The sequence below is a fragment of the Micromys minutus genome (assembly GCF_963924665.1).
Source record: "Micromys minutus genome assembly, chromosome: 20".
In the NCBI taxonomy this organism is placed as follows: Eukaryota; Metazoa; Chordata; class Mammalia; order Rodentia; family Muridae; genus Micromys; species Micromys minutus.
Window position 1 is genome coordinate 40,712,008 of NC_137955.1, and position 26,205 is coordinate 40,738,212.

Consider the following 26,205-nt stretch of genomic DNA (forward strand, 5'->3'; position numbering starts at 1 on the left):
AGAGCTTGGAGAAAGACAAGGTAAATTGAGGTGCTAGGCTGGTCAAGGGGAGACTGTAGAAATAGTGCTTTGTGTCGGCCACGTTCAGTCATGAGTTTCAGCATTTTCTCTTCTCAGTTCTGAAAAGGCTGCAACTTCTAGGAATGTAACAATGTTGCTTTGGCGTTCAGAGGCAAGTGCCTCACTGATTACAAAACTCTGAATGTAGGGTGGGAGAGATGGCTCAGAGTTTGTTAAGAGCACTGGCTGTTCATCCAAAGATCCCGAGTTCACTTCCCAGTAACCACATGGTGGCTCACAACCATCTGTAATGAGGTCTGCTGCCCTCTTCTGAACTGCAGATGAAGGCCGAACAATGTATGCATAATAAATAAATCTAAAACAAAACTCTGAATGTGAGTTTGCTTTCAAGTTACGTATTTGAGAGTGCTCACTTAGGCAGGGCATACATGAAAGTTGGCTTAATACAGAGATTAGCATGACTGTGCCAGGCTGGTGTCCAAATTCAGAAAATACACTGTATTTAAAAGTACAAGTTATGCATTTGAATAGATAGACCCACCTCAGGTAGATGTACTTCAAGCCTTACACTCGCACGTTCTGTGTGAAATACTGTATAATTTTAAGTATATTGATTTTAAAGTGTGACATGAATACATCACAAAATGCCCAACATTTTTCAGAAGAAAGCAAATAGTTATTTTAAATTTTTTGACTTTTCAATTCCTCTGTGATCTGGAAAACCATTTAAAAAAAAAAAAAACAGAGATACCATATAAAATGCCACATAAAAGACATCTCTAGGATTGACTAACACACCACATAGAGCATACATGCTTCTAAAAGAAAAAAATATATGATTTCTTAGCTGTTAGATCTTGCTTTGAGTCTTCTCTTAGTCATTAAAAAAGAAAAAGAAAAAGAAAAAGAAAATGGATTCGGGTTCTAACTCAAAGCTTTTGTGGGATAGAATTAAACGAGTCTCCTGGCAGATTGGATGCTAGACCCCGTGAAGGGAGCAGCAGTTGAGAACCACACATCAAGTAGCTGAAGGATAAAGGTGCCCAGAGCCAGCAACTGGCCATGGGCCCTGGCTGCAATGGCTGTGAACTTCTGAGCACAGATGAATAGGCTCACATTCCTGTGCTCTGTGTGTGTGTGTGTGTCTGTGTGTGTGTGTGTGTGTGTGTGTGTCTGTGTGTGTGTGTGTGTGTCTGTGTGTGTGTGTGTGTGTGTGTGTGTGTCTGTCTGTGTGTGTGTGTGTTTCTCCTTTTGGGTAAGACTTTTCCATGAGTGGCAGGCATTATGCAAACGAACCTCCCACTCTCTTTGCAGGGGAGAACCCGGTTTTTTTTCTTCCTCTCTCCCCCCCCCCCCTTCTCTCACTGCTCTCCAACTCCCCCGTGACTCAAAGGAGATACGATAGCTGGAGTGAGGTTTCAACCTGCCCGTGGCTACTCCACCTTTTGGTAGGTGCCTAGACAGTGCCAGGAAAAAAAAAAAAAAAAAAAAAGGAAAGCGGGCAGGCGGCTGGATGAAGTCATCCCTGGTGACACCTTCTCACAGGACTTGAGGGAAAATGCTGGGCGACTGGGCAGCGCTCCTGCCCAGCTGCCTGTGCGGTTCGGGAAGTGAGAGCTGGTCTCTTTATTTTTAGCCGGGGGCTGTCATAATAGTCCACAGCTCAGCCTCATTCTAGGCAGGAGACAGGCACTTTGGAAGTTTGTAAACAGCAGCTTTCTCAGTAGAGGAGGGACACTTTTCTCCAGAAAGGGAAGAATTCCCCTGCTGGGGCTTCTCTCTTCCCAGTCTGCACTGGGGACAGGACAGCATTCTCGGGCTGTCTGCATTGTGGGGAGCAGGTGCCACTGAAGTTTTAACTTCTTAAAAGGCAGAAATGCCTGCCGGCGACGGCTGTGGACCAGGCAGAAGGTAATTATGGCATTTTATGTCTCTGGAGTCTGTGTCGTCTCTTGTTCGTCTTAATAATATCCTGACAAGTTTAAAGATGTTTAAATGAAAATTATAATTCCAGGAAATGTTCTTTGGCAAAATTAGCAATCTAAGCTCAGAAGCTGATGCAAAGGAGTGTTTGTTTTTCCTCCAATAAGGAAATAATGCCCTGGAACTTTGAAACCTAATTTTCCCACATACGACTGGAACCTACTTGAAATTTTTGATGTTTCTCTTTAGCTTGAGAGGATGGTGGTTGACATCTAAGCTCATGATTTTTTTTAAAGTTTCCATTTTAAAGATTTGACAGACAGTTGTGAGAGTTGACTATTAAGCCAGTTTATTAATTTTGATATTTAAATACTTCTTAAGCTATACATTGGAAAGCACGATGAACTGCCTGACACGTGTTCCATGGTTGCTAGTGTTTTCATCCCTCTATTACTGCTAAGAGGCAGGTACCAGGAGGCCAGTGATGCAGGGAATTAGCACATACTGGTTCACGAGTCCCTGCAGCCCAGACAGACTTTATAGGCATCACCTATACATCCCCATTAGATTTCCAATTGAGGTAACCAAAATTTGGATATGAAGAAGTGGAAAAAAATTATGGAACAAAGAAAGCGGTCACGGTTCATCTTATCGCCATAGAAATAGAACTCTCTAGGAACAAGAGCCCCTCAGACTATTTCTGTAAACCATAGTCCTGTGGCCCTGTAGCCCCTGTGGCCCTGTGGTCATGTGGCCCCTGTGATGTGGTTTGTGTGGGGCGATGTAGCTGATGTAAGTTTCCTTAAAGGCTGCATTTCTCTGTAGTTCTCTAGTATTTTTCTTCCCCAAATACTATTAAGTGAAAATAAACAGATTAATATTACATAGAGTGACTTGACAGTGTCCTTTGTAACAGAGCTTGGCGCACTCGATAGATAATTAACCACCTTAGAGAACATTTAAGTGTTTGCACTGGTCGATAGGTTGGTCCATGGGTATAGTACATTTCCTTTCCCAGACACCTGGACATTCCTGAAAGCAAGGCTTTCTCTTTTCTGTAACACCAGCTCTCTGAGTAGAGTTTCAGACAACCAGACATTCTAAACAAGTGGGACGCACTGATAAACCATTTCGCACCAGGGGCCCAGGCACCCTGATCATTCTGCAGTTCCAGCAGAGAGACTTGGCAGAGAGAGAGAGAGAGAGAGAGAGACTGGGGGCAGCGATCACGTGCAGCAGCATTATCAAAATTAAATTAAATAGTAACTAGTTGTTGATAAGGAATATCTTGAACTGGGTGTGATGTGCACTTAGCTTTTTCTCTGAAGGTCTCACTAATAAAAAATAAATAAATAGATCAAAAGAAACCCGTGTTCACGAACTCATAAATGTGTACATGACAATTACTGTTATCTCGCTGGAGATATCTCATACGTAACTGAGCACCTCTCTCAGTCCTCTGAGGTAACATGCTCCTGTCTCTCGTTTTTTTTATTCTGATGAGGTAACTTTCAGTCTCCAGCACTTGGGTGGCTTCACTCTTTGCTTTTGTCCCCTGAACTTGTTTTTTTTTTTCTTCTATGTAGAAATGGTAGAAGATTGGAACTAGGCTAGAAATAAAGTCTTTATAATTGGGGGAGCATTTTTCTCTTGCTAAATTTGAGATCACGTGCCTCTGGATAAGCATCCTCCAGTGCCCTGTCTAAACAAGAAATAACCAGTATAAGTCACGAATCTGCTGACAAGCGTGTTCTCCGAACTTCATCACAGCAGTTTCTAATTGAACCTCCCATTAAGGCTGATTATGTTGCTTGCCTCTCGTTTTGGAGTTTGATGTCCTGGGTTGCTCTGTAACTGCCAGGGAGCTAAATAAGAGGTTTGTTTGTTTGTTTGTTGATTAAAACAAAACTCACAAAACAGCGATGCTCACGTGATAGGGATGCCTACCTCATGCTGGGATGTGGGCCTTGGGCATCACAGGTGCCCTCTGCTAGGTGACATACAGTCCAGAGGCTTCTGGAACCATTCATCGATGGAAAAAGAAACTTTAGCAAGTAGGAAACACTGCTGGTTAGAATTCTTGAGGAATTCCTGCTAGTTTCCAGGTCAAGAGCTGAGTGAGGGGGAAGGACAAGAAGGAAAAACAAACAAACAAACACCATTTGAAGCAGGCCTGGGAGGGCAGATAGATATCTAAGCAAGAAGTTCTGGATGCCAAAGGAGGGGAAAACCAGGAAAAGTAGACTGGCTCAGGTTATAGGGGAAATCTCCTCCTGTAGCCTGAGGCCTGGTGGTTCCTTATCTGACCTCCTTTGGTTCCTGCCTTGGAGTAGCAGCCAAGCTGGCCCTGTGAGGTACCCTGATTAGATGGGCGAAGAGGGTTTGAGTGAGTCAGTCCTTACCTATCCCAGGTGACATGGAAGGAGGTGGGCCCAAGCTGTGGAGGTGGGACCCGTCTGAACATGAAACCCTCTTTATGCTTTTAGCTTGTCTTGTCGTGAGAGCGCTTTAACTGGGTAATTATGTTCACACATTTAGTTGTTCACAAAGTAGAAATCTGTGCAGTTCTGAAGCTCATCTAGCTACTGCGTTGGGTTATGGATTTGTGGGTCCAGATCCTGTTGTCCTGGAGCAGGCTGTCTGGTGGGGAGACACACAGGGTGACACAATCGGCCAGTAAGAGCGAGTGGGTCACAGGGCTGAGGAAACAGCTTCAAGTGGTAAGATGAGAGAAGGCTGAAGCTCAGGTGTCTTCACAGGGAAAACGTGGCCGTTCTGGACTCCTGGGCTGTTACTCTACCTGGCTTGCAAGTAGAAGTGTGTTCCCAGAGGCCTGAGACTATTGAGTTGTGAATTCAGTTTGTTTCCAGATCTTTCTGTTGTTCTCTTCCCTGGGGTGGTGGGGCTATTACATCAGTTCTGTGAAAGGCTTACAGCCACAAGTTGTGCGTTCCAGGGTCTCCCATCCCTTTTCCAGATTCTGGGACATTGGCATGTCTGTAATGAGTTATTTTGGTGGTGTGATCAATGTCTAAACATGAAACCCACTCAGGTTTTACACATCCTGAGATTTAATTTCCTAGACTGATTTTGGTGTGCTTGCATTGTGTCTCTGTCTTGCATTGTGACCATGAAGTGGGGGCTGTGAGTTTTCACTTGTGGGATCACATTAACCCTCAGAAAGTTACAGATTTTGGAGCGCTCCAGACTTGGCAGTTTTCCTCTTAGGGTTATAGAGCCTGGCTTTGTTTCTGGGTTTTTGAAAGGTTGTTGCATTTAGGAAACCAAGGCTCTTAAACACACAATGGGCTCATTAGTATGAGAATGCTGCTAGCAATAGCATTGAATTTTAGTTTTGGAAGGTTAAAAGAAATTGATTTAAATATACTCGACTTTCCATTGCTATGACAGTTCAGACTGGTAGGATTTGAGGTACAATTTTATGTCTCTGATCGGACGTGCTCACTGAGAACGCATTTCTTTAAAAAATCTAAGACCTATTACAGAAAGTTGACCAAATGCTTCAAACCCAGCTCTGTGCACTTTGCTTTTCAGTTGAATTGGATCCCCACACAGAATGTTTCACATCCACCTTTCCTCTGGAAGTCAGTGCAGATGGTGGAGTTAGGGACACTCATGTAGAGTGTAAAGAGAAGGGGTTAAACTCCTGAAGCCCCCTTTTGTTCTGGGTAGCATTTGTGCATATAGGAAAATGTTCAACAGTCACACTCGGGGGAGCCCCCCCATCTTAGCATTTGCTGATTCTTGTGGGGTAAATGCTTGCTGGCATTATCGTCTGGTCACTGAAGAGTGAGTTAGAGAATAATCACAGTGGCTCTTGGGAGCCTAGAGAGGTTCGCCCAGTATTCAAATGATTGTGGCCCAAGGTCAGAGTCATGGTGTAGTTTTAACGAGGCTACTTCTACTCTTTTTATGTATCCGGAAGCCATGACAGATGTTTACCCGGTTTGGCTGAAACAATTAATCATTTATCTTTCTCCCATTCTTCCACACAATCATGGAAAAATATTTATCACTCTGGAAATCCTACTTTGACCCAGCTGGGCTAATATTTGAACCTGATTGGGAACACATGGAACAATACAGCCTGTCCTTATTGCAGGAGAGTTTGTTTTGTGGTTGATATCTTAACCACCGTGAATCGACGACCTGCGTCCGAGGTCCTGCACTGTCCCAGAAGATCCCTGGCATTCCGAAAGCTGATCTGTATTCTACAAAATTTAGGGCGATGAGTTCTTTGCCGCTGTCACTGAAGTATGACAATACCAATTTACAATACCAAAGGGCCACGGGGTATGTGTGACCGGCTGTGCGCATATCTATCCCTGGTGACTGACAGAACAAAGTCCTAATTGAGTGGGCGTGCCCCCCTTTGATACTTTACGGGAAATTGGCATCAAAATACATTTCATGTTCTCAGTTCTTTATGATGTGATTGGGTCATGGAGAATATGTGTGTGGGGGGTGGTCACACTGATCTTGAGGGACAGTCTTTACTATCAGGAATTTTTTTTAAAAAGAAGTCTTCCTACTGAAGATGTTTCACTGAAGGATTCTTTAGCTATTTAGGGAGATAACACTGTTATTGAAGAAAAGAAAGAGTAAGGCAGGAAAAATTAGCTCTAATTTCATTATTCTAAAAACATGCCATTACAGTATAGTTTGATGAATGTTCTTGACAAAGTTATGATAAGCATAGGAGTATGCATGCATATATATATACATGTACACACATGTATATTCCTATTTTGGGTTTCACTAATAGGTGCTTTCTAATGGCGTCCAAACAATTTGAAGATGTTTTTAAAAAGCCTGCTGGAATATCCCATCCACTGCATTTGACCTCATTTACCAACATTTATTGAAATTAATTGTGCGACTGATGAACAGTGCACTGTTTTGGTTAATAGGGACTGAGATTGAAAGGTTGGAAGGAGGAGCAGCCATTTCCTTATCAGCTGGGCCCAGAAACTCCAACAATGTTATTCCATCATGTTGTGTTGTTTGAGGAGCTCAGAAGCCCCAGTTTGAGGGGAGGGACAAGCATCCTACTCTTCACTAAGAAGGTCTCAAAGTGCTTCTGAGCCGTATCAGTTCCTCTCTGAGAGTTCTATGCTTAGATCTGTGCCCCCATTTTAAATGGGAGTCTTTGGACTTTTGATACCCAGTTTCTCAATTTTTTTTATATATTTTGCATACTAGTTTTCTACTGGATATGAAGCTGGTAAAATGTTTTTTTTTTTTTTTTTTGACCCCCATTTTATAGATGGCCTCTTTGTCCAAATGACATTGTCCTTTGCCTTACAGAAGGTTTTCAGTTTCATGAGGTTCCACTTACTGTTGATCTTGATGCCTGTCCCAGTGGTGTGAAGGACCCATTGTTAAGTTCTCAGAAGTAGTAAATAATAATGTTGGTGAGACACGTCCTTAAGCAACACTAAGTAGGTCACGTCTGGGTTTAGACCTCAGTCCCTGTGACCTAACCCTCATGTACATCCAGTGGCAGACAGAGCATGAGAGTCCACAGTTGTGGGAGGAATGGAGAGTCACCTGATCTCCAGCTATCCCAAAAAGCTTTGGAAAGGGCCCCTGGAGGGTCTGTTCTGGATGGTTTGTTTGTTCTTCCTGTTTCGGATGGGACTGCAGGGCATGTGTTTCGCTTGCCTTGTTTTGACCCTTGATTGTTTGAAGCCAAGTTTGTGTCTCTATTATGCCCCAGACGTCACCGAGTAAAGAGTGTAGCTTTCTCTCAGATTCTACAAGGGATGGCCTCGAAGGCCTCTCACCTTTACGACTGTGAGCCAGAATCTGTTCTGTACAAAGTCAGGTCAAGTCTGAATTCATCGTGTCCTTAGAAATGGATCTTGTGGATCTGAAGGTAATTGTGGATTCTCAAGGGGAAGCCAGGATGTCTACACCATCCCATCTTAAGAGACCATGAGTCCCCATAGAGGTTCAGGGTTAGTACATGCATGTTTCTCTTACACATTGGTTTGGTTTCGTCTTACTGGCACCGTGGACTTTCTCATTCCTGTTTCCAGATCAAGAGATCTAAAGGTTTTCTTGAGTGAATAAAAGTACAACCTGTCCACAAGTATTGGTTCCAGTCACTCCAGAGACAGCAAAGTTCTCTCTAGAACATCATGTGTCCCTTCTGTCAGTTAGGAGGATGCTGGAAGGCACTTCTGAAGGTTCTTTATGACATCATAGTTGTCCTTTCACCCCGGTCCTTCAGCCTCAGTCTCTCAGGTCATCCTCCATCCATGGGTTTATGGTTATACCCAAGGCACTGGCTGCAAGAGCCTGGGTAGAGCTCAGACACCAGGCAGCTTACTCTGCTTTGGTCCTCATGTGCTGGGTGACAGAAAGCCATGTAATATGGGGATTGCACAAATTTAACACACGCAGACAGAGTACACTAAATGTTTAATCACCCGATTTTTGAACTTAAGACTGAAGGATCAAAGGGCTTCTCTCTGTTCTGAAGACCATTGAGGGGCCTGGAATTCCAATACAGTGCCTCAATTTCGTGTGTGTGTGTGTGTGTGTGTGTGTGTTTGAAAAGAAGGGCCAACATCTAGGGCAGAGAGGTTGCTTTGAAAATTGGTCTTTTCTTCATCCAGCAAACCTCTCTTTCAGCTGAAATCCAGATGTTTTAGCTTGTCTGCGTTTGAGTGGTCCTGCTGCTGCCTAAATTCTCTCTATGTAACAAGAGCCAGTAAAGGAGAGGATTCAGAGGAAGAATTCCCGAGTCTTTGAACACTGCATATGTTTTATTCCCCCCAGCAATTATTTGTGACGTCACCAGAGAACGGATGAGGAAAATAAAAATGACTTCATGAGGGAATATTGTCGTCAGACCCTTTGGTCTGAAGAGGAATGACCTCCTCTAGGGGCTTCCGTGGCAGGAGAAAACTGAGCAAGACCCTAACGCATTTCACAGCCTCAAGACTTGTTTCGTGGCCCTCCCTCTAATCTTTCTGGGCCCCCCTCCCGTCCTCAGTGACCTCCCTCCCAGACACCAGCTGCCTCAGAATCTCAGACTGAGAAAGGCAACCGAGAAAGGCAAGGGGCAAACCCTGGATGTAGCAATCCCTATAGCACATCTAGGTCACAAAGTGTTCTGGTGCTGAAATTGGGAAACCAGAGGGCAGGAATGTCCCAGCTGTCTCTGGAGACACACAAGAAGCATGACGGCTAGGAAGAGAGCTATACTGCTTTGCTTCTCTCCGATCAATTAGCCCTCTCCTTAGGGATACAGATGAGACAACCTTAAAAGGAGGCGCCGAGGTCATCCAGACCAAGCCTCTTTTCTACTTTGGCCTTATTTTTGTAGAGTTGGCATGATCTGTGTGTCATCTCCGCTCACCGGGTAAACATCAGCCAGGGCTATTAAAGATTTGGCACCGAAGCCTGTAGTAGTGTCTCTGAGAGGCATCACCAGACTGCAGCAGATTCTTTACCCCCCCCCCCGGGGGGGGCGGAGTTGTGCCTAATATGGAAAGAGGTGATGGAAAGCAGCAAAGCCCAGAATGTTCCTTCTGCCTGGCAACAGCGAGTCGTGAAGGTTTTCTGCATACTCATCCTCAGCGTGCAAGCGTTTTAGGGGCCGAGACTGGTGCTCCCAGAGCTGGCCACACTCCCCCACACAGTGATGTCAATGAGCACCACACAGTAACTGCTGTGACGGTGATCCCTCGTGCTAGTCTTGTAAACAGAACAGAGGCAGTAACACGCAGATTTTTCTGACTCAATGTGACATTTCACTCCGAGCTAGTTGAACGTGTACATGTTTCAGTTTGAAAACAAACCCACTTTCCCGTGGTGCATCTTAAAAAATTAGGTCATAAAATGTATAGCCTCCACCCCTTAGGTAAGGAGAGGAGATTAAAAATGTAGTTACGTTCTTAGAAAAGGCAGATTTCCCCTGTGCTGAGAAGGCTATGCAAGGATTCTACGGCGTATGTTCAGTAGCTCTGGGGTAGCTAGACCACTTACCAGCGTCTGATACATTCCCTCCATAGCTGGCTCAACAATACAGATTCTAAACAGCCCTGTTCCTTTCATTCTGAGATACGGGGGAAACTTGCTTTTAGGAACCTACTTGTTTGTGCTAAGAAAGGCTTTGAAGCGTGTATTTCATCATAAAATGAACACATATTCAGAGAAATTACAACCCTAGAATTAAGGGGCCTGATTTCCAGTTTGTCTCAGACACAACAAACACTGGCATCTACAAGTAAGGAAAAGAACTGAAGCCCCCTCCCCCTTTGTCACCAGAGAGGGTAAAGGCACAGGACAGGGAGCTGTCGTGTCCTGAGTGCCCAGGGTTTGATGGCACATAGCTTCTTTTCCCTGTGCCAACTCCTAATAAACTGGAAGAGGTGCCTGGGGCTCTGATAAGGATCTGAAGTCTTGTCGGGAAGTTTCTGGAAAGAGCCCTGTAACACATTAACATAGTCAGCTGTGTGTGGGAAGCAATGGCACATGTTTGCCTCAGAGCAAGATCAAGAGAGATGATGATTAATCAATCAATGCCTTCCTCCGCCTCTCTCAACTTTGGAAGACCCTGTGGTGGCACCTTAACTCTTACAGCCCCTCATTAGTTATCGGGGTTCCGGCATTTTAGACCTTGGCAGTTGCTCTGCAGGCAAAGCTGAAGGTTAGGTGCCCCCTTGCTAAAGTTGGGATAAACCTCCAGCACGGGGTTTATTTTAAGCTTTGCTGTTGACTGTGTTACACGGCAAGCCTGGCGGGGCTGCTTTGCCCGTGATACCATAGGAGTTCGTGTGCGTGTGTTTTACTTAGTGTGCACCGAGGGATAGGGTGCTTATTTATTTATTGCTGCAGTAAATAATAAAAAATGCCGAGGGGCTGGAGAGATGGCTCAGTGGTTAAGAGCACTGACTGCTCTTCCAGAGGACCTGAGTTCAAATCCCAGTAACCACATGGTGGCTCACAACCATCTGGAATGGGATCTGATGCCATCTTCTGGTGTGTCTGAAGATAGCTACAGTGTACTCATATACATAAATAAATCCCCCAGCTCTCTCTGACCTGGGTGGTCACTCCCACGCTGGTTCTGAAACTGCAGGGCATATGGAACCAACAATAATTTATCTCAGCGGCTCCACACTGGCCCCCAAGTGCTCTCTGTCCCAGGTGGGCTGCTCACAATTCCCTTGGTGGGTTGTTACCACACCAGGCCTACGCATCACAATTCCGTGGCGGGCTTGGTGCGCCCCACCACTGCGCCTTCTTTTAAATCAATTAAGTCACCACATGAAGGGAAAACACCATAAAAGAGACGAATCCAATTGATACAGTTTGCCCATCTAGATAGCACAAATCATCCTGTACGCACCCATCCCTTATAAAATATTCATAACAACCTGTATCTATGCAGAGATGTGCAGAGAGAAATCTCCACATCTGCCTCCGTGTTCTTCCAGCTCTTTCCTTTGCTCTCGCTCCTCCCTCTCTTTCTAAAACTTCGTTCCTGCCCATCCTTCCTTCTTGCCCAATGACAGGCCTTGTTTTATCTTGTGCCTGCCCTCCTGAATAAAGACATCATCTTACATTGTATTTACTTACTTATTTTTATTTATTTTATTTATTTTTTTATGTATTCACTTTACATCCTACTTACTGCTCCCCTCCCAGTCACTTCCTCCCACAATATTTCCTCCCATCCCTCCTCCCCTTCTTCTCTGAGCGGGTTTGGGGTCCTCCTAGTATCCCCGGACCCAGGCACATCAAATCTTTGAGGCTAGGTATATCCTCTTCCACTGAGGCCAGATGAGGCAGACCAAATCCTATGGACAGACAACAGCAGCATAGCCCCGGCTCGTTTTCAGGACCCACATAAAGAGCAAGCTGCACATCTGCTACATATGTGTGGGGAGACCTAGCCCCAGCCCATGTATATTCTTTTTTTGGTGGTTCTGTCTCTGAGCCCCAAGGGTCCAGATTATTTGACTCTGTTAGTCTTTCTGTGGCGTTCCCATCCCTTTTGTGGTTTGCAGTCCTTCTTCCTGTTCTTCCATAAGAATCCCTAAACTGAATCCACTGTTTGGCTATGGGTGCCTTCATCTGTCTGAGCCAGCTGCTGAGTGGAGCCTCTCAGAGGACAGCCATGCTAGACTCCCGTCTGTAAGCACAACAAAATATCATTAATAGTGCTAGGGACTGGTGCTTGCCCATGGGATGGGTCTCAAGTGGGGTCAGTTATTACTGGGCCATTCCCTCACTCTCTGCTCTATCCCCTGTTCCTGCACTTTGTAGACAGGATAAATTTTGGGTTGACAGTTTTGTCAGTGGGTTGCTGTTCCTATCACTCCACTGGGGTTCCTGCCTGGGCACAGGAGGTGGCCCCTTCAGGTTCCCAGCGTAGTGAGTTTCTGAAGCCGGTGACATCCTGAGCTTGTAGACCGTTGTGGTTTGTGGGACAAATGTATCCTGCTGCCTGTTTTTGTGAGTCACGTTTTATCAGATCACTGTTATGCTCTTTCATTTAAATATACTCAGCGAAGATATACTCAGATGTGTACTTACTGGCCCTCTACAGGAAATGCTTGACTACCACTACTCTAATAAATAACTGCTCCCACCATCTGAGCTGTGTGACCTCTAGATTGGCTGCATTTATCCTCACACCTTTGTGTCCATTGTCTTTGTGCTGGTGACTGTGAGACTTATAAGTTATGAAAACTGATGAGATACAAGATTGAAAAGAGTGCAGTTGTGGGACATTTTGCTGGCTCTTCCCAAAAAACTAACGTCCCTTTCTTCCTTTAGCAGTAGACTCCTAGTTCCAGCTGGAACATGGTCACTAACAGCTGGACTCTTTCCTAGACTGTCTTACAGTGATATGACCATGTTGTAGCTGGAAGAGAAGAAGGTGAATAGAAGCTATGTATATAATATATAATAGGTACATGACTTTAGAGAGAAGGGGGGAAAAAGCTTACAAGTGACCATTGTTGATAATGCCATAGCACAGGAGACGAGTCTTTAAAACCCTACAATGAAAACCTGAGACCGATTTAATTACGTAGTTAAGGCCTAACATTAGTTGTAACCGATATTTTGGTATACTTCATCTTTATACTGTAACTTCAATTTCTGGGATCTCCAGCATCATGTTTACAATAAATTCCATAATATTTGCTCTAATCACATGCAGAGGGATTTGATCTGTATTTTACTTTGTCAAACAAGGAAAAAGCGCGGGGGAAGATAGCAGTATGCAGGTGGTCCTCACAGACTGGGACTGCTGGCTCTGTGGAAGGCAGGGCGGCAGGGCAGCTGTCCCAGCCCATAGTTACCCAAGGGCCTGAAAATCAGTTGAGATATCAAATGAGGAAATAATTCATGGTTTTGACTTCTCTCTGTGATAGGACCACAGGTGCTGACAGAACGTCCTGTAACATTTTACATTTTAATATCCTTAGAACACCAGAAAGTCAAATAGTTTTGGCATTTTTCCGGGACAGGAGGAGGTCTGTTGTCTGGGCTCCACAGGCCTTTGATCTGACGTTATGGTACCACTGATTACTGCTGTCCCAGATGCCCGTGTGAGCCACAGCGATGTTGTAAGCAGTGATGCTTATTATTTCTTCTCTACCTAATACAGAGTTCTAAGTCTGTTCTTCATAAGAAAGTAAGTATCTGCTTCATAGACAAAAAGGACTTGAAGCAGTCAGTTCCTTCTGGCTTCAGACTTCAGAAGGTTTGGAAATACGTAGCCTGGGCCCACTGATGTTTCAGAGGGGACCATGATTCCACAAATCAGCCAAATGACTGTTTAGGTCCGGCTCCTTATTTACAAGAAGCCAATTCCTCAAGTGGGCTCTTGAACAGTGGGAGCCATGCTGCCGATCTACCTGTCCCCATCTCTCACAGCCATGAGTAAAAGGATACTAATTTCTCTTGCTCTTGATCAATACAAATGATGACAAAATTCAGAGAAGTGTTTCATTCTTCTGCTCATCATCTGATTTCACCTTCAAAGTATCACACGGGAAACCGATGTAAAAACTTGGATGGATCTAAAGATCTAGTTTATCTTTGCCTGGGGAATAGTGCTGCCCACAGTAGAAAGATCCTCTCAACTAATGGAATCCCGATAATTCCTCACAGGCATTCTTAGAGGCCCTTCTCCCAGGGAGATTCTAGGTTGTGTCCTGTTGTTGATAATTATAACTAACCATCACATCATCAAAAAGTAACTCAGAGCATGGCATACCGAACAAAGGAAAGAAAAAGATCCTGGTCGGTTTCTTTTGTATAATTGTTTATTTGAAATAATTTTCATTCATTTAAAAAGAAGTGGTTTTCTTTTGCCCAGCAAGCCTTATGAATTTGATTTGGCCATGTCTTCATGTTCCCAAAGACTCTTTACCTTTGTAGGCTTCACTGAAGGGTGTAGGTTACCAGGAAGTTTGGGATAAGAATATTTAACACCCTGTAAAACAGATCGACTCACTTGCATGGAGACAATGCTTGGGATGGCCAGGCTGGTAAAGGAATGCTCCACAGAAGTTCTGATTTTGTGGTTCTGAATGCTTCTCACTTAGAAAGAGTAAATGATTTGGGATGACCAAAAGGCATTTCCTTTGTATTATTATTTTTCCACTCTCATCCACACAAGCAGCATATAGAATAAGCAGAAAATAGAAGAAATATTACTTTCTAGTTGTGTATTTATGCGCCCATATGTGCCTGTGTACCAAACAGAAGGCATCCACAGCCGTTCTACCACCAGACACGTCCAGCAACAGTGCCCACGTGGAGAAGAGGGACAGGTGGACGGCCTGCACCCGAGGAGCTGTGGCGGTGGGCACACACACGACATCCTTTTGCTCTCCGGTCTCTCGAAAGTGATTTCCTGAAAGTGCTTTTGGCTAGCATGTGATCTCCAATATACTGCTTGACATTTTACACACACACACACACACACACACACACACACACAGAAATTGCAGGTGGCGGTCATTAAATTCCGCTGCGAACCGCTGGCAGACACTTGAGCCAGCCGAGAACTCCGGTGGCAAGGCTAAGTATCTGTCACCCAGGTACGAATAAAGGAGGACTTTCGATGAGCAGGAATCTCTGTCACTGGTCTGGCTCTGCGTAGACTGTCCCACCCTCTCTTGTTATACTGTACTCCCTTTCATTCATTGATTTTCTACTCATTTTAAGTATTTAGTAGAGCAGGGACATAATGTATATGCTGATTAAATTGCATACACTTGTACCCGCTTTTATTGCATAAGAAAAATTAACCACTGTCAATTATGAGCTAAACTCTTAGAATACTGGTCTTAGTGAATTAACCATATTATTCTTCAGAATGTGTACTCCTTTTGTTCACTTCAGCAGACATTTTTAAAATTTACGTTTTAAATGTTATCCTCTTCCCCGGTTTCCCCTCCAGAAACTCCCTATTCCATCCCCATCCCCCTGCTTCTATGAGGGTGCTCCCCCCTCCATCTCCCTGCCCTGACACTCCCCTACATAAATGACTCTCTTTCACTTATGAGGACACATTTTTACAAGGGAGGCTTCTGCAGCAGATTACTAGCGTGCACGGAAATGTAGTTGACTGCCTCGTGAAATAGTGTTTCAATGCCTCAGCCCTTCATATACATACGTGCTGACTTCTGTGTTCCAACACAAACAAACACACTGAAGGACTGACCTTTCCATTCCTGGGCAGCTTCCTATTGTTATTTATGTATGTGTGTGGAGGTGGAAGAAATCATGTGAGTTCTTGACTGCGCCTTCCACACCCCCAAATCCATACTGTACCATTCATTCTCCCTTCATGCTGCCCATGGGTACTGCATGATGCTTACACCATCAACACCTGCACTACTTACACCATATCTTAGTCTTTTTTTTTCCCAGAAGCTGCTTGAGATTAGCAAAGCAGAAATATCCTGTCAAGAATGCAGTTGTTTTTATGCCTGGCAGGGCGTGGCCATTTTTTTTTAAAGCTGCTGGTTATTCCATTCAACTGCTGGCTTACCAAAGAAATATAACTCTTTAAAGAAAGGCTTGAGGCATGAATGTGGCCTACAGCAAAATGGTCTACCATGTTGGCTAGTACCTGCACTGTGCAGGAGAGTCACCACATTTTTTCTTTTGGATGCTTTATGTATTTACATTTCAAATGTATCTCCTTTCCTCTCTCTCTCCCATTCCCCCTCCCACTCCCCTTGCTTCCATGAAGATGCTCCCACTCCCACCTCAGCGCCCTGGTATTCCCCTACACTGGGAACAAGCCTTCACAGGACCAAAGGGTCTCTCTTCCTGTTGATGCCAGACAAGGCCATCCCCTGCTGCTTCTGCAGCTGGAGCCACAGGTCCCTCCATGTGTGCTCACTGGTTGGTGTTTTGGTCCCTGGGCACTCTGGGGGATTTGGTTGGTTTATATTGTTGTTCTTCCTATGAGATTGCAAACCCCTTCAGCTCCTCCAAATATTTTTTGTAACCCAGGTTTTTCTTCTTTATCACATACATCACAATTAATTTTCACTGGCCTTTGTATCAGACATAATTTGGAATGCCTCAGTAATTCTGTCAGTCTGGGCTTAGACCCAGTCTAGGCTCTAAAGAGCAAAATCAGGAATTATGTTGCTATTTTTTTTTTCAATTCTAAGAAACATATTCTTTAAAAAATTGTCACCAGTTTCATACAACTAAATCAAAGGTCAAAAGCCAGGGCAGGCATATTTACTTTTGAGCCTGACTGTGATAAATCCTGGACTGTGATTTGCTGGACAGTACAGATCAAAGGGAATTCGAAGTCAGCAAACTCAGTCCACAGTAACCGCTTGCTTTCCGTGAAGCCTGTTTCTTGACCTGATTTTTATCTGCCCTTTGAGGATAGAGCAGGAGTCTTCCTGCTGAGGGACAGTGAAGTGATTGAATCAAATCTTGGCGTTGGGATTCTAGAAGGAAGGGCATCTTCGTCTTCACCATGTCTGGACTGAGTGCTTGCCTTATACTAGGGAAGGTCATTTCCTTGTTTGTGCCCTTGTCTTATGGAGTCTAGTTATTAAACACGAACAAAGGTAGGAATGTTGGAAATGGCTGGCGTCTTATCCTTGGGCACTCCAGAAGACTCTCAGAGCTAACAGAAGAAAGCATCCTTCTAGATGGTGGGTCAGATAAATGAGTGGCACTGCTTAGTTTGAGACACAAGGGGAAGGACAGTCTCAAGGAGTGGCCAGTTCCTGCTCCTTCTCAAATAGGAAGGGAGGAAGAGAGAGTGTGTGCATGCATGAGTTTAAGTGCACACGCTTGTGTGTGAGTATGAGGAGTCTAAACAGAATGCTAAGTTGCCCTAAGAAGGTGGGGCTCAGCTTCCATGGGTCGGAGAAAACAGGCACTGAGCTGGCGCCTCTTTGTCCCTGTCCCTCAGAGAAGCTGCTCCTTGGCTAATTGGTCTGAGAAAGTGAGAGCCTCCTCTGAGCTCTCTGTAATTGTTTAATCTTCTGCTTGCTCGTTTAATCCTCCAGTTGACACATCCCATTTGCCTCGTCATGGCTCTAAGTCTGTGTTCTGGAGAGAGACATTTCCTTGTCCTTATTTTGTTCCTCTTCCCACACATACTCAGTCAGAGGGCATAGCAAGTCTCCAGAGGCTTAAAACAAATTCCAACACGCTACCCCAAGAAATGTTAAAGTCTGTAACCAGATATTGACTGACCTTTCTAAGAAAAATTCAACAGGAATTAGCATCAACAGATGGTCACCAGCGATGCCCATGAGACCCTGAGTCACTCGCTAAGAACGAAAGGTCTCTAGGCCAAAACCGTATTTATAGGTGTGAGGGCTGGACCAGCTGTTTGTTACAGTTGCTAGGTGACAAGTTATTCCAAATCCTTTTTTAAAAGCTTGTCACATAGAACGATGACACGGCTAACTTTCTGAAAGACACTGTTTAGCTTCGATTTATATATATTTCCCATCTCTAATAAACTCACACTGTGAGATAGTCTCCCATAGTGCTTGGCCAGGAATTTTCTAGATGTGTTTTGAAATTGGATTATTGGATCACGACTATGAAAAATCTACAAAGTTACCAGAAAAGTGTGAGTGTGTGTGTGTGTGTGTGTGTGTGTGTGTGAAGCACTGTACCAAGCGGGCTATATCTCTAGCCCTTTCTGTTTGTCTCAGAGAGGTCAGAACAGCATCCACATTTTTTTTATTGTGATTTAAAATCTAATGGGGAGTGAGCATTACAAAGATCCTGAAGACAATACAAAAATCTCCTGAGCCCCACTTTCTCTGGGGTAAAAGGAGACCAGCACACCAGGGTGTTGTGGTGACTTTGCTGAGAGAAAGGGATCATGTGGTGATTATCTGAGACAGTGCTCACCGATGGAAGGCTTAGCTAACCACAGTCATAGCCCTCACTCTCCAGAAGGATATAATTTAGTCTGAGCAGCTGGCCTCAGACTGCAGGGTTGCTTGTGGGGACTGCACAGAAACTGCGAATGTGCTAGAAAGAGAGAAGAGGAACCTTGACTCCTTAGCCCACATCTCAGCTGGAACCGGGGATGCCCTTTACATGTCTCTATTGTGACTGATTTAGCTTGAAGTTAGGGATGGATGTCCTTTGCCATTCATCCAGTGTGGACGCTGGGCTTCCCGGGCCCCTGTCCCCACCTGTAACTCCTGTTCTGTGCTGTAACCTTTAGCCACACAGATGAAGAATCTATAACTCAGCCTCTTCGGCAGTAACCTGGGATTATAACAAATCAGACGTGATGACTAAATGAGGTTATTGAGTTTCTAAGGGAAAGAGTGCTTGTCCTCCGGAAGATGCTGTCTGTGGTAGTTCATGTTGTATTACACCCTGGACTTGAAATGGGTTCCTTAGTTTGCTTGAATTGTTATTCAACCTGTCTGGCTTGTTTCAACAACAGCAACAACAAAATGTCACCTAAATAAAAAGTCTTGTTAATTGATGTAATCTTATTTATAATTACTTTTAGTAGTTGTCCACCTCATAATTTAAAATGTACACTTTTCCATTATTTTAGTTTAAAAAGTGTTAGTACTTTATTTTGTTACAAATGGCAAAAATAAAACTGAAAAACAGCTTTATGGGAGAGGAAATTGGCCTTGGCTTTGCTTAGTCTTAGCAGTACTAAGAATTCTTCAAACTGGACCTTCAAGGTTTCTTTATATTCTAGCCCCTCCTCTAACACACACACACACACACACACACACACACACACACACACACACACACAGAGTCAGCGAGCGCACGGACACACTTGGTTTTTCTTCTTTCTCTTTGGTAATTATCTCCTTCAGCCTAATGTTAGAAATTTGTGAAAGAATTTGAGTTTTGATATATTAAAAATGTTTTGTTTTGAAAGTCTTCAGTTTTAAATATACTTTTCACTTTGGAAAAGTCTATAACCCATACAGCTACAAGTTTATCCTGTAAGGTCTACAGCAATGGAAATTTGTATTTAACAAGCTTGGCTCTCTTCTCCATCCCTCTACTTAGTTTTCAAATTAACATTTCTCTAGTAGCTTAAGATGAAAAGCTATTTCTAACAGGTAACTTTCATGTGTGAAGGCCCCCCCCCCCGTGTGTGTGCATACACGGATGACAGTTCACCATGTGTGTTTGGGCATGTGTGTTGTCATGTGTAATCTTACTGGTTGAGGGCCAGTCTCATTTGAAGTCTCTGGAGTCAGGAAAAGTAACAGTAAGCACACTTGGTGTGCACTCACTAGAGCATAAGAAGTGAAGTACCCACAAGAGACCTTACTTTTTGAAGACACCAAGACTCACCTATTTCAGTTAGAGCGGTGTTAGTGGTCAAACCTTAGCTAGCACACCTCCCACTTTCAGAAAGACAGTTTATTTTTAAAGAGCACTGAATGTCATGTTTCCTAATCTTAGAGAACCCCCTAATGGAGAATACTGTGTCCTACACCTTGAAGTCACAGACAACACGTGAGAATTCCCTCAGGTCAAGTGCTAGACTACAGCCCGCTCTTTTTACTGGGCATGATGGCACATGCTATAATCCAGCGCTCTGCAGGGAGAAGTCTGAGAATCAAGAACAGTAGGCTAGACTTACCTATATAGCAAGTTTGAGGCCATCCTGGGCTACATGACATCTTGATTCAGAAACAAAACAAAGAAACAAACAGAAAACCCAAAGAAACTTAAACCTTGCTTTTGATAACTTTATGTTTATTTTAAAAAAAGATTATCTATTTTGTGTGAGGACGTGTACATTACTGTAGTTATCCAAAGAGTCTAGAGGCATTGGATTCCTGTCTCTGGAACTTCAGGCAGTTGTGAGCTGTTTGAGGTGGGCGGGCATTCTTGAAACTAAGCTCTGGTCCTAGGGAAGCGCAGTGTGTGCTCTTAACTGGTGAGCCATCTCTCAGCCCCGATAAGTATAATCTTAAAGGAAAAGAAGCACAAAATAATACAGAAGACACGCACAAAAGTTTTTTATTTTATTATTTTTTAAGCCATTTTTTTTGAAACCTACTGCATGATTGGATCAGAGTGGCCCTTTGGGAGCCTGGTTGTAAAAATTGCCCCCCAGGACCAGGGTAGAGCTTAGTTCAGAGAGGATTTTTCTTGGCTGTTGAGCCAAGACTCCACTGGTTGCTCCATCAATGACCAGATTTTGAGGTTTTTTTGTAGTTGAATTGGTGGGATAAGGAGTCATCTTGGCACAGACACTGCTCTTCCTATAAGTTCATTGCGGCCCTTTTCTGCTGAGTTTCTCATTCAGGCACACCTATCAATCCTCAGCTGAAAATGTCAGAGGATTCCCCTGCAGACCTACTAAGTGCACTCTCTATTCATCTACCGTCGGGCCTGCAAACTCCTCACTCTCAGGTCAACTCAGGGAGATGATAAATCCCACCTGGGTGCTCCTCCCTGCTCTGGGTTCTGGAAGCGGTTAAAGCAGTGAGCTAGGCAGTCATCAGTTTTGGTTCTTCGTGTTTCTCTCCTTTGCCTAATGCCCAGGGAAGGGAGTAAATCTAGCCCCTGACATATCATCTTGCCCTAGCAAATGTCTCTCTCTCTCTCTTTTTTTCCACATAATTTGCTCACGGTGACTCTTGGGATAAGAAACATATAGTGCTTTGCAAGTTTCTGAGCTTTCTCCAAACTGTTCTGCCAGGATCTGCTCAAGTGAGGCCCAGGCCCATTTCAGTAGCCCGGGAGCCAGACACCACCAATGAAAAACTCCGAACGGTGGACTTCAACACAGTGTGCACACAGCTAGTTATAGTTAACCGGAACAATGGAGGCAGAAAAGCAAGATTATTGGCTTAAAATTCAGTACAAAGCTCCTTCCTGTTGATAAAGGGGCTGCTTGTTCAAGGAGCCAGCATATTACTTTTGCAGGCCATAAATTCTTCAGCTATTGACAAAGGAGTTTGAGGAGAAGGATTGATCAGTACCTTGCTAAAAAGACTAAATTATTTTTCTTTTGAAAGAAAACTTAAGTAAATGGCATTGAGCATTGCTTGATTAAGAAACAGAGGAAGGTTTGCAGATTTGGGGGCCAAGCCTCTTTAAAAGCTGGAGTGGCTACAAGGGGATTGGGATCTGTGCAACGACTTCAACTAGGACTAAAGACACAAGGGCCCTGGGAGACTGAGACTGGTAGGAACCAAGGGTGACACTTTTGTGGACCTTCGCTTGTGGCCACAGTGTATCACTGGCTCATTGTTAGGGAACTCACACCAAGAACATTACTTTGTTTTTAACCTGGAGTTTGCAAGTCCTGTCTGAAAGCAAGGAAGAGCTATTAACAATAACTCTGGTGGTAACTCAGTCTTCTCCCTTAGAGGAACTCTCATCATAGATGGTCTTTGGTTAAGAACTTGGTAAAATCTATGCTTTGGAGGCTAAAGTGCTTTTCACGTCCCCATATGATAGGGAGGCCTCACTGTGCATATCAGTCACTACAAGGATGTGATGGTAAGGCAGCCACAGAAAAAAGACGTTTCCTAAACTTTGTCCAGGATCCAGAGATTACTTCTCTGTTCCGTTTCCCAGGCTTTCTAGGGAATCCTAGAGTTTTGTGATGGAGCAACATGTGGCGTGCAGACGTCATTTGTACTGACCCCAGCACTACGCACAGGTCTTAGTTTCCGCTGAGTATTTGGATTCTGCACATGACATGCTCTGCTTTCCCGGAATGGCTTGATCTTGCATGAACCCACACTGCTGTTGGTCAATCACAGTTGTTTTTTCTTCATTCTAGGAAGAAGGGAAACAGGGAATGTTCCTTATTCTCAGTAATAACATGTTTTTTAAAGGGTAGTGATGAATTTATTTGTTGTTTGAAGAGTCACATTGTTTAAGTACAAGGGTATTGGAAACCAGGAGTCTTGTTCTTAGGTCTTGACACTGTCCCTAAGTAAATGGGACATCTTAGGGGGTTATTGTTTTCCATCTATAACACGAAGGAATGTGAAAAGCTGACATTATGTCTGACCTCATTTCAAATTGTATAATTCTGTGTTACCCATAAAAATGTGGAGATGTAAATTCATGGTTGACTCACGTGGAGACTGTAGAGATTTGTATTCCTATAATAACCAGTTTAATTTGTTTTTAAAATTTTCATCTTGATGTGTATGGGTGTTTTACCTGTATGAATATCTGCGGACTGCATACATGTGTGCGTATGGAGGTTAGAAGTAGTAGTTGATCCCTGGAACTGGAATTCCAGATGGTTGTGAGCTGCTGTGTGTGTGCTGGGAACCAAACCTGAGTCCTCTGAAAGAGCAACAAGTGCTCCTCACTGCTGAGCTATCTCTCCAGCTCCTCTCTACAGAGTTTCTAACAATTATATTGGGTTCACGGTCCATAAATGTGAAGTGATATCCTTTCTTCATCTCCGAATTCATATTTTATATTTAAGTCCTATCTCCATCAAATTATATTTGGTACAATCTGAACATTTATTCTTGTCTCCAAGATTTATTACATTTTCCAAAATCATTTGTCTAAGTAGTATTTTTAATCTGTACACAGTGGATTTCTGTTTGGGATTATAACAATTCAATTTTCAATGAGAAGTATTTGTTTTGCTAATATCAATGTAGGAAATAATGGGATATGTTGTTTTTTAAAAAAAAAAAATCACGAGCTTTTCCTCCAGGTAGAGAAACTGAGTGGTTTCTCAATCAGTGGAAACCAGTTACAAATTTAGTATTTTCCCGGCAAATGATACAATTTGTAGACATTAGGAAAACAATAGCATAGGTATTCAAGCCTTAAGAGATAATTAATGTATTCATTATGATGAAAGGCACAAAGGGGAAACTGGTCATACTTTACCGAAAATGTGAATAAATTGACAGATAATGGTCACTTGAAGTCCATCAAAAAGTCATTAACATGACTTTTGTAGTGGGACTGAGTATTATATTAGGCTCATTTCCAATGGTAGGAGATTACTAAATAAAATATATGATGTCATCTTTGAGACACAAATCCTAAAGGCAGCCATCAGAGCAAAGTTTTAGCATCTACACAAAGTAATGTGTGCGTGGTATGGGGGGGGGAGAGGGGGGATGGGACTGGGGAAAGATACTTCAGAAACATAGGGAATACTGGGCTGGTGAGGTGGCTCAGCAAATAAAGAAATTTGATGCAAAACCCTTGGCAACCTGGGGCTAATCCTCAGAATCCACTGAAAGGTGGGAAAAGAGAACACACTTTGCAGCGTTGACCCCTGACTTCCACTCATACCCTATGGCATGTTTGCACATGTGATACAGCGTGTATCCACATACATACTAATTTTGTTTTCAGAATTAAAAAGGGGGTGTAGTAAAACACCACTGAATTGTTTTCTAGAGTTGGTCAGCTACCGCACATACTGAGAATGCGCTGTTGGTGTTATTAATAATTATACGTCAGATATCCTCGGTTCTTTGAATGTACTGTGGCTTGTCATCCTTAGAGTTTGAATTTTCAACAGGTGCTGCAAGGCCCGACATGACCTATGCCTCGTACCCATAAGCTTTATTCAGTGTTTGTTTTTCTCCTGATTCATGTTTCTGGCACCACACTGCAAGGCTGGACAGGGTAGAAATGTCATCTTTCCCCATTCAAGGGTCTTGAGATATACTGTGACGTTCTATAGTAAAGTACTAATTCATCCCAGATATGAACTAAAACAATGGGTTCTTTAGAAACTATGTCCCAGAGCCCAGCCCTGGCCTCCCTAATGTTTCCAGTGTTGGAGTTGGATAACTAATTGTGTAGCTAGTTGTTTCTCTCAGCATCTAAGTTTTTGGGTTTGGTATCTGGCTGGTTAATCTCTGAACTCAGAACATAATAAGGCCAATAGTAATCATCAATAAATATTTGCTGAAGCTACGACTGTTCGGTGGTTGAACACTGTTGTTGGAGCTATTGTTACTGTCACTGTTGTTCAATTCCATTTGTTTCTCTCTTTAGCTGGGAAGTCATCAATTCCAAGCCAGATGAAAGACCCAGGCTGAGCCACTGCATTGCAGAATCATGGATGAATTTCAGCATATTTCTTCAAGAAATGTCTCTTTTTAAACAGCAGAGCCCTGGCAAGGTAAGTTTTTAAATACCCAATGTAACTTGGGGACAAATGAGGTGACCTGTTTTAGCTGGCGATGACTCTCTAATTTGAACATACTATAGGCTCAGACATGGACACTGTGAAATTCTTAAGTATTTATATATTATAGATATTTATTTAGTCCAGTACTTAAAGGATTTGAGGTAGGGCTTTGCCATATTTAAAACGAAACAGAAACAGAAAGGGGCGTTATTAAGAACTTTGGTTATCATCTGTGGTCTGGTTTTGAAATCAAAGGCAGTTGAGATAAACACAGTCCTTTTAGGGGTTCAGAGTTAACTGAGTCTCACTTAAAATCTAAGAAAAATGTAGTCGAGATTGTGGTTTTATTTGTTGTAGGGAAACTTGCTGAGTGTGGTGCTCACAGTGATTCCAACACTTGGGTAGGTAGGAGGATCATGAGTTCTAGTGAGTTTGGGCTACACAGGAAGATCCCCATCCTGGGCAGCAACACAGAGAAAGGATGGAGAAACCAAACAAGCTTTGACAAAAGCATTCGCTGTGGTTAGGCAACTGGAATAAGTACTTTTTTTGTTTATTTGGTTTATTTTGTTTTGTTTTGTGATTATGATCAAATCCCACTCAGACAGAGTCTCAAGTGAGGAGGGGCTTCATGGAGAAATGCACACTTGAAGACTGTGATCAGGGCTTTATCCAAAAAAGCAGACTGTGATGGTTCTGTCACTGTTTTGAAGATTGAATTGTCCACAGTTGGGAAGTAGAGCTAGAGATACCAGCATTCAAATCTGTGTGCTATGCACAGGCAGGCCCAGAACTTCACCAGTTAATAGATGAGCGCCTGGAAACATCGCATCCACATTGAACTGACTGTGCTGTATTTTTATGGATTTCTTTAACCACATTCAGTTTTAGAATTGATACCCATGTGAGTCCGACAGATTTTAGTGCTTACTTGGCCATCGTACAATGTCTACTACATACTGCATTAATGCGCCTTAGTCCTCTGAACTAAGAATGTCCATCAGCTGAAGGTTATGGTGCTACAGAGTACGGATTACAAATCCCTTTGCACAGCTGACTTCTGGGTGTAGTCATGTCTGTGTTGACTTATTTCTTCCTTCAACCTCTAAGGCATTTCTTCATTCCTAGAATTTCAAATTCTTTTTAAGGCTCTTAGTTTTGTTCCACATGTTCATCTGAGCTCTGTTGATCACATGGAATGAAATACCAGTTAATCTGAAGTTTGGAGTCCTTGTTCTTTCTCTTTGTCAGGTTTTGGCCAGGGATGTGTCCCTCTTCCTATTTTTTGAAAGCCCCTTAGTGAATTTGCTAGTCCAGTTTAATTCAGTACTTTCATTAAAAACAATGCATAAAAGTTGGACACCTTATGAGCAGAGTGTAGAAAATAAGTGGAGGAAGAAAACAGAACTCACTGCATGAGTTTCATTTCATTTGGTTGTTTTGGGGTGACCCACATGTGGACAGATACAGTTAGGGAGGATTATGATGGTCACAGATTTATGCCGGAGGTTTATCAACAGTACAAACTATATCAGATTCATATAGGCACTCCCATAACATGTGTGGATCTGTCTGTGGATTTCAGTGGTTTTATGGTAGTAGTTTGAAGCTGCAGATTT

At 43.3% G+C, this 26,205-nt stretch overlaps 1 protein-coding gene across 3 annotated transcripts in view; it reads left to right on the forward strand.

The window, feature by feature from the left end:
* RETREG1 (reticulophagy regulator 1) overlaps nt 1-26,205 on the forward strand; it is a gene marked incomplete at its 5' end in the record, with an annotated part of 127,077 nt that overhangs the window by 93,535 nt on the left and 7,337 nt on the right. The window contains 2 exons of one of the 3 annotated variants that reach the window (XM_080933516.1): nt 1,580-1,641; nt 24,451-24,577. In XM_080933516.1, the coding sequence (XP_080789642.1) occupies nt 1,580-1,641; nt 24,451-24,577 (189 nt within the window). Of the gene's footprint in view, nt 1-1,579; nt 1,642-1,664; nt 1,933-24,450; nt 24,578-26,205 lie in introns of those variants that run through there. The other 2 variants (XM_080933515.1, XM_080933514.1) reach the window with 2 other exon arrangements.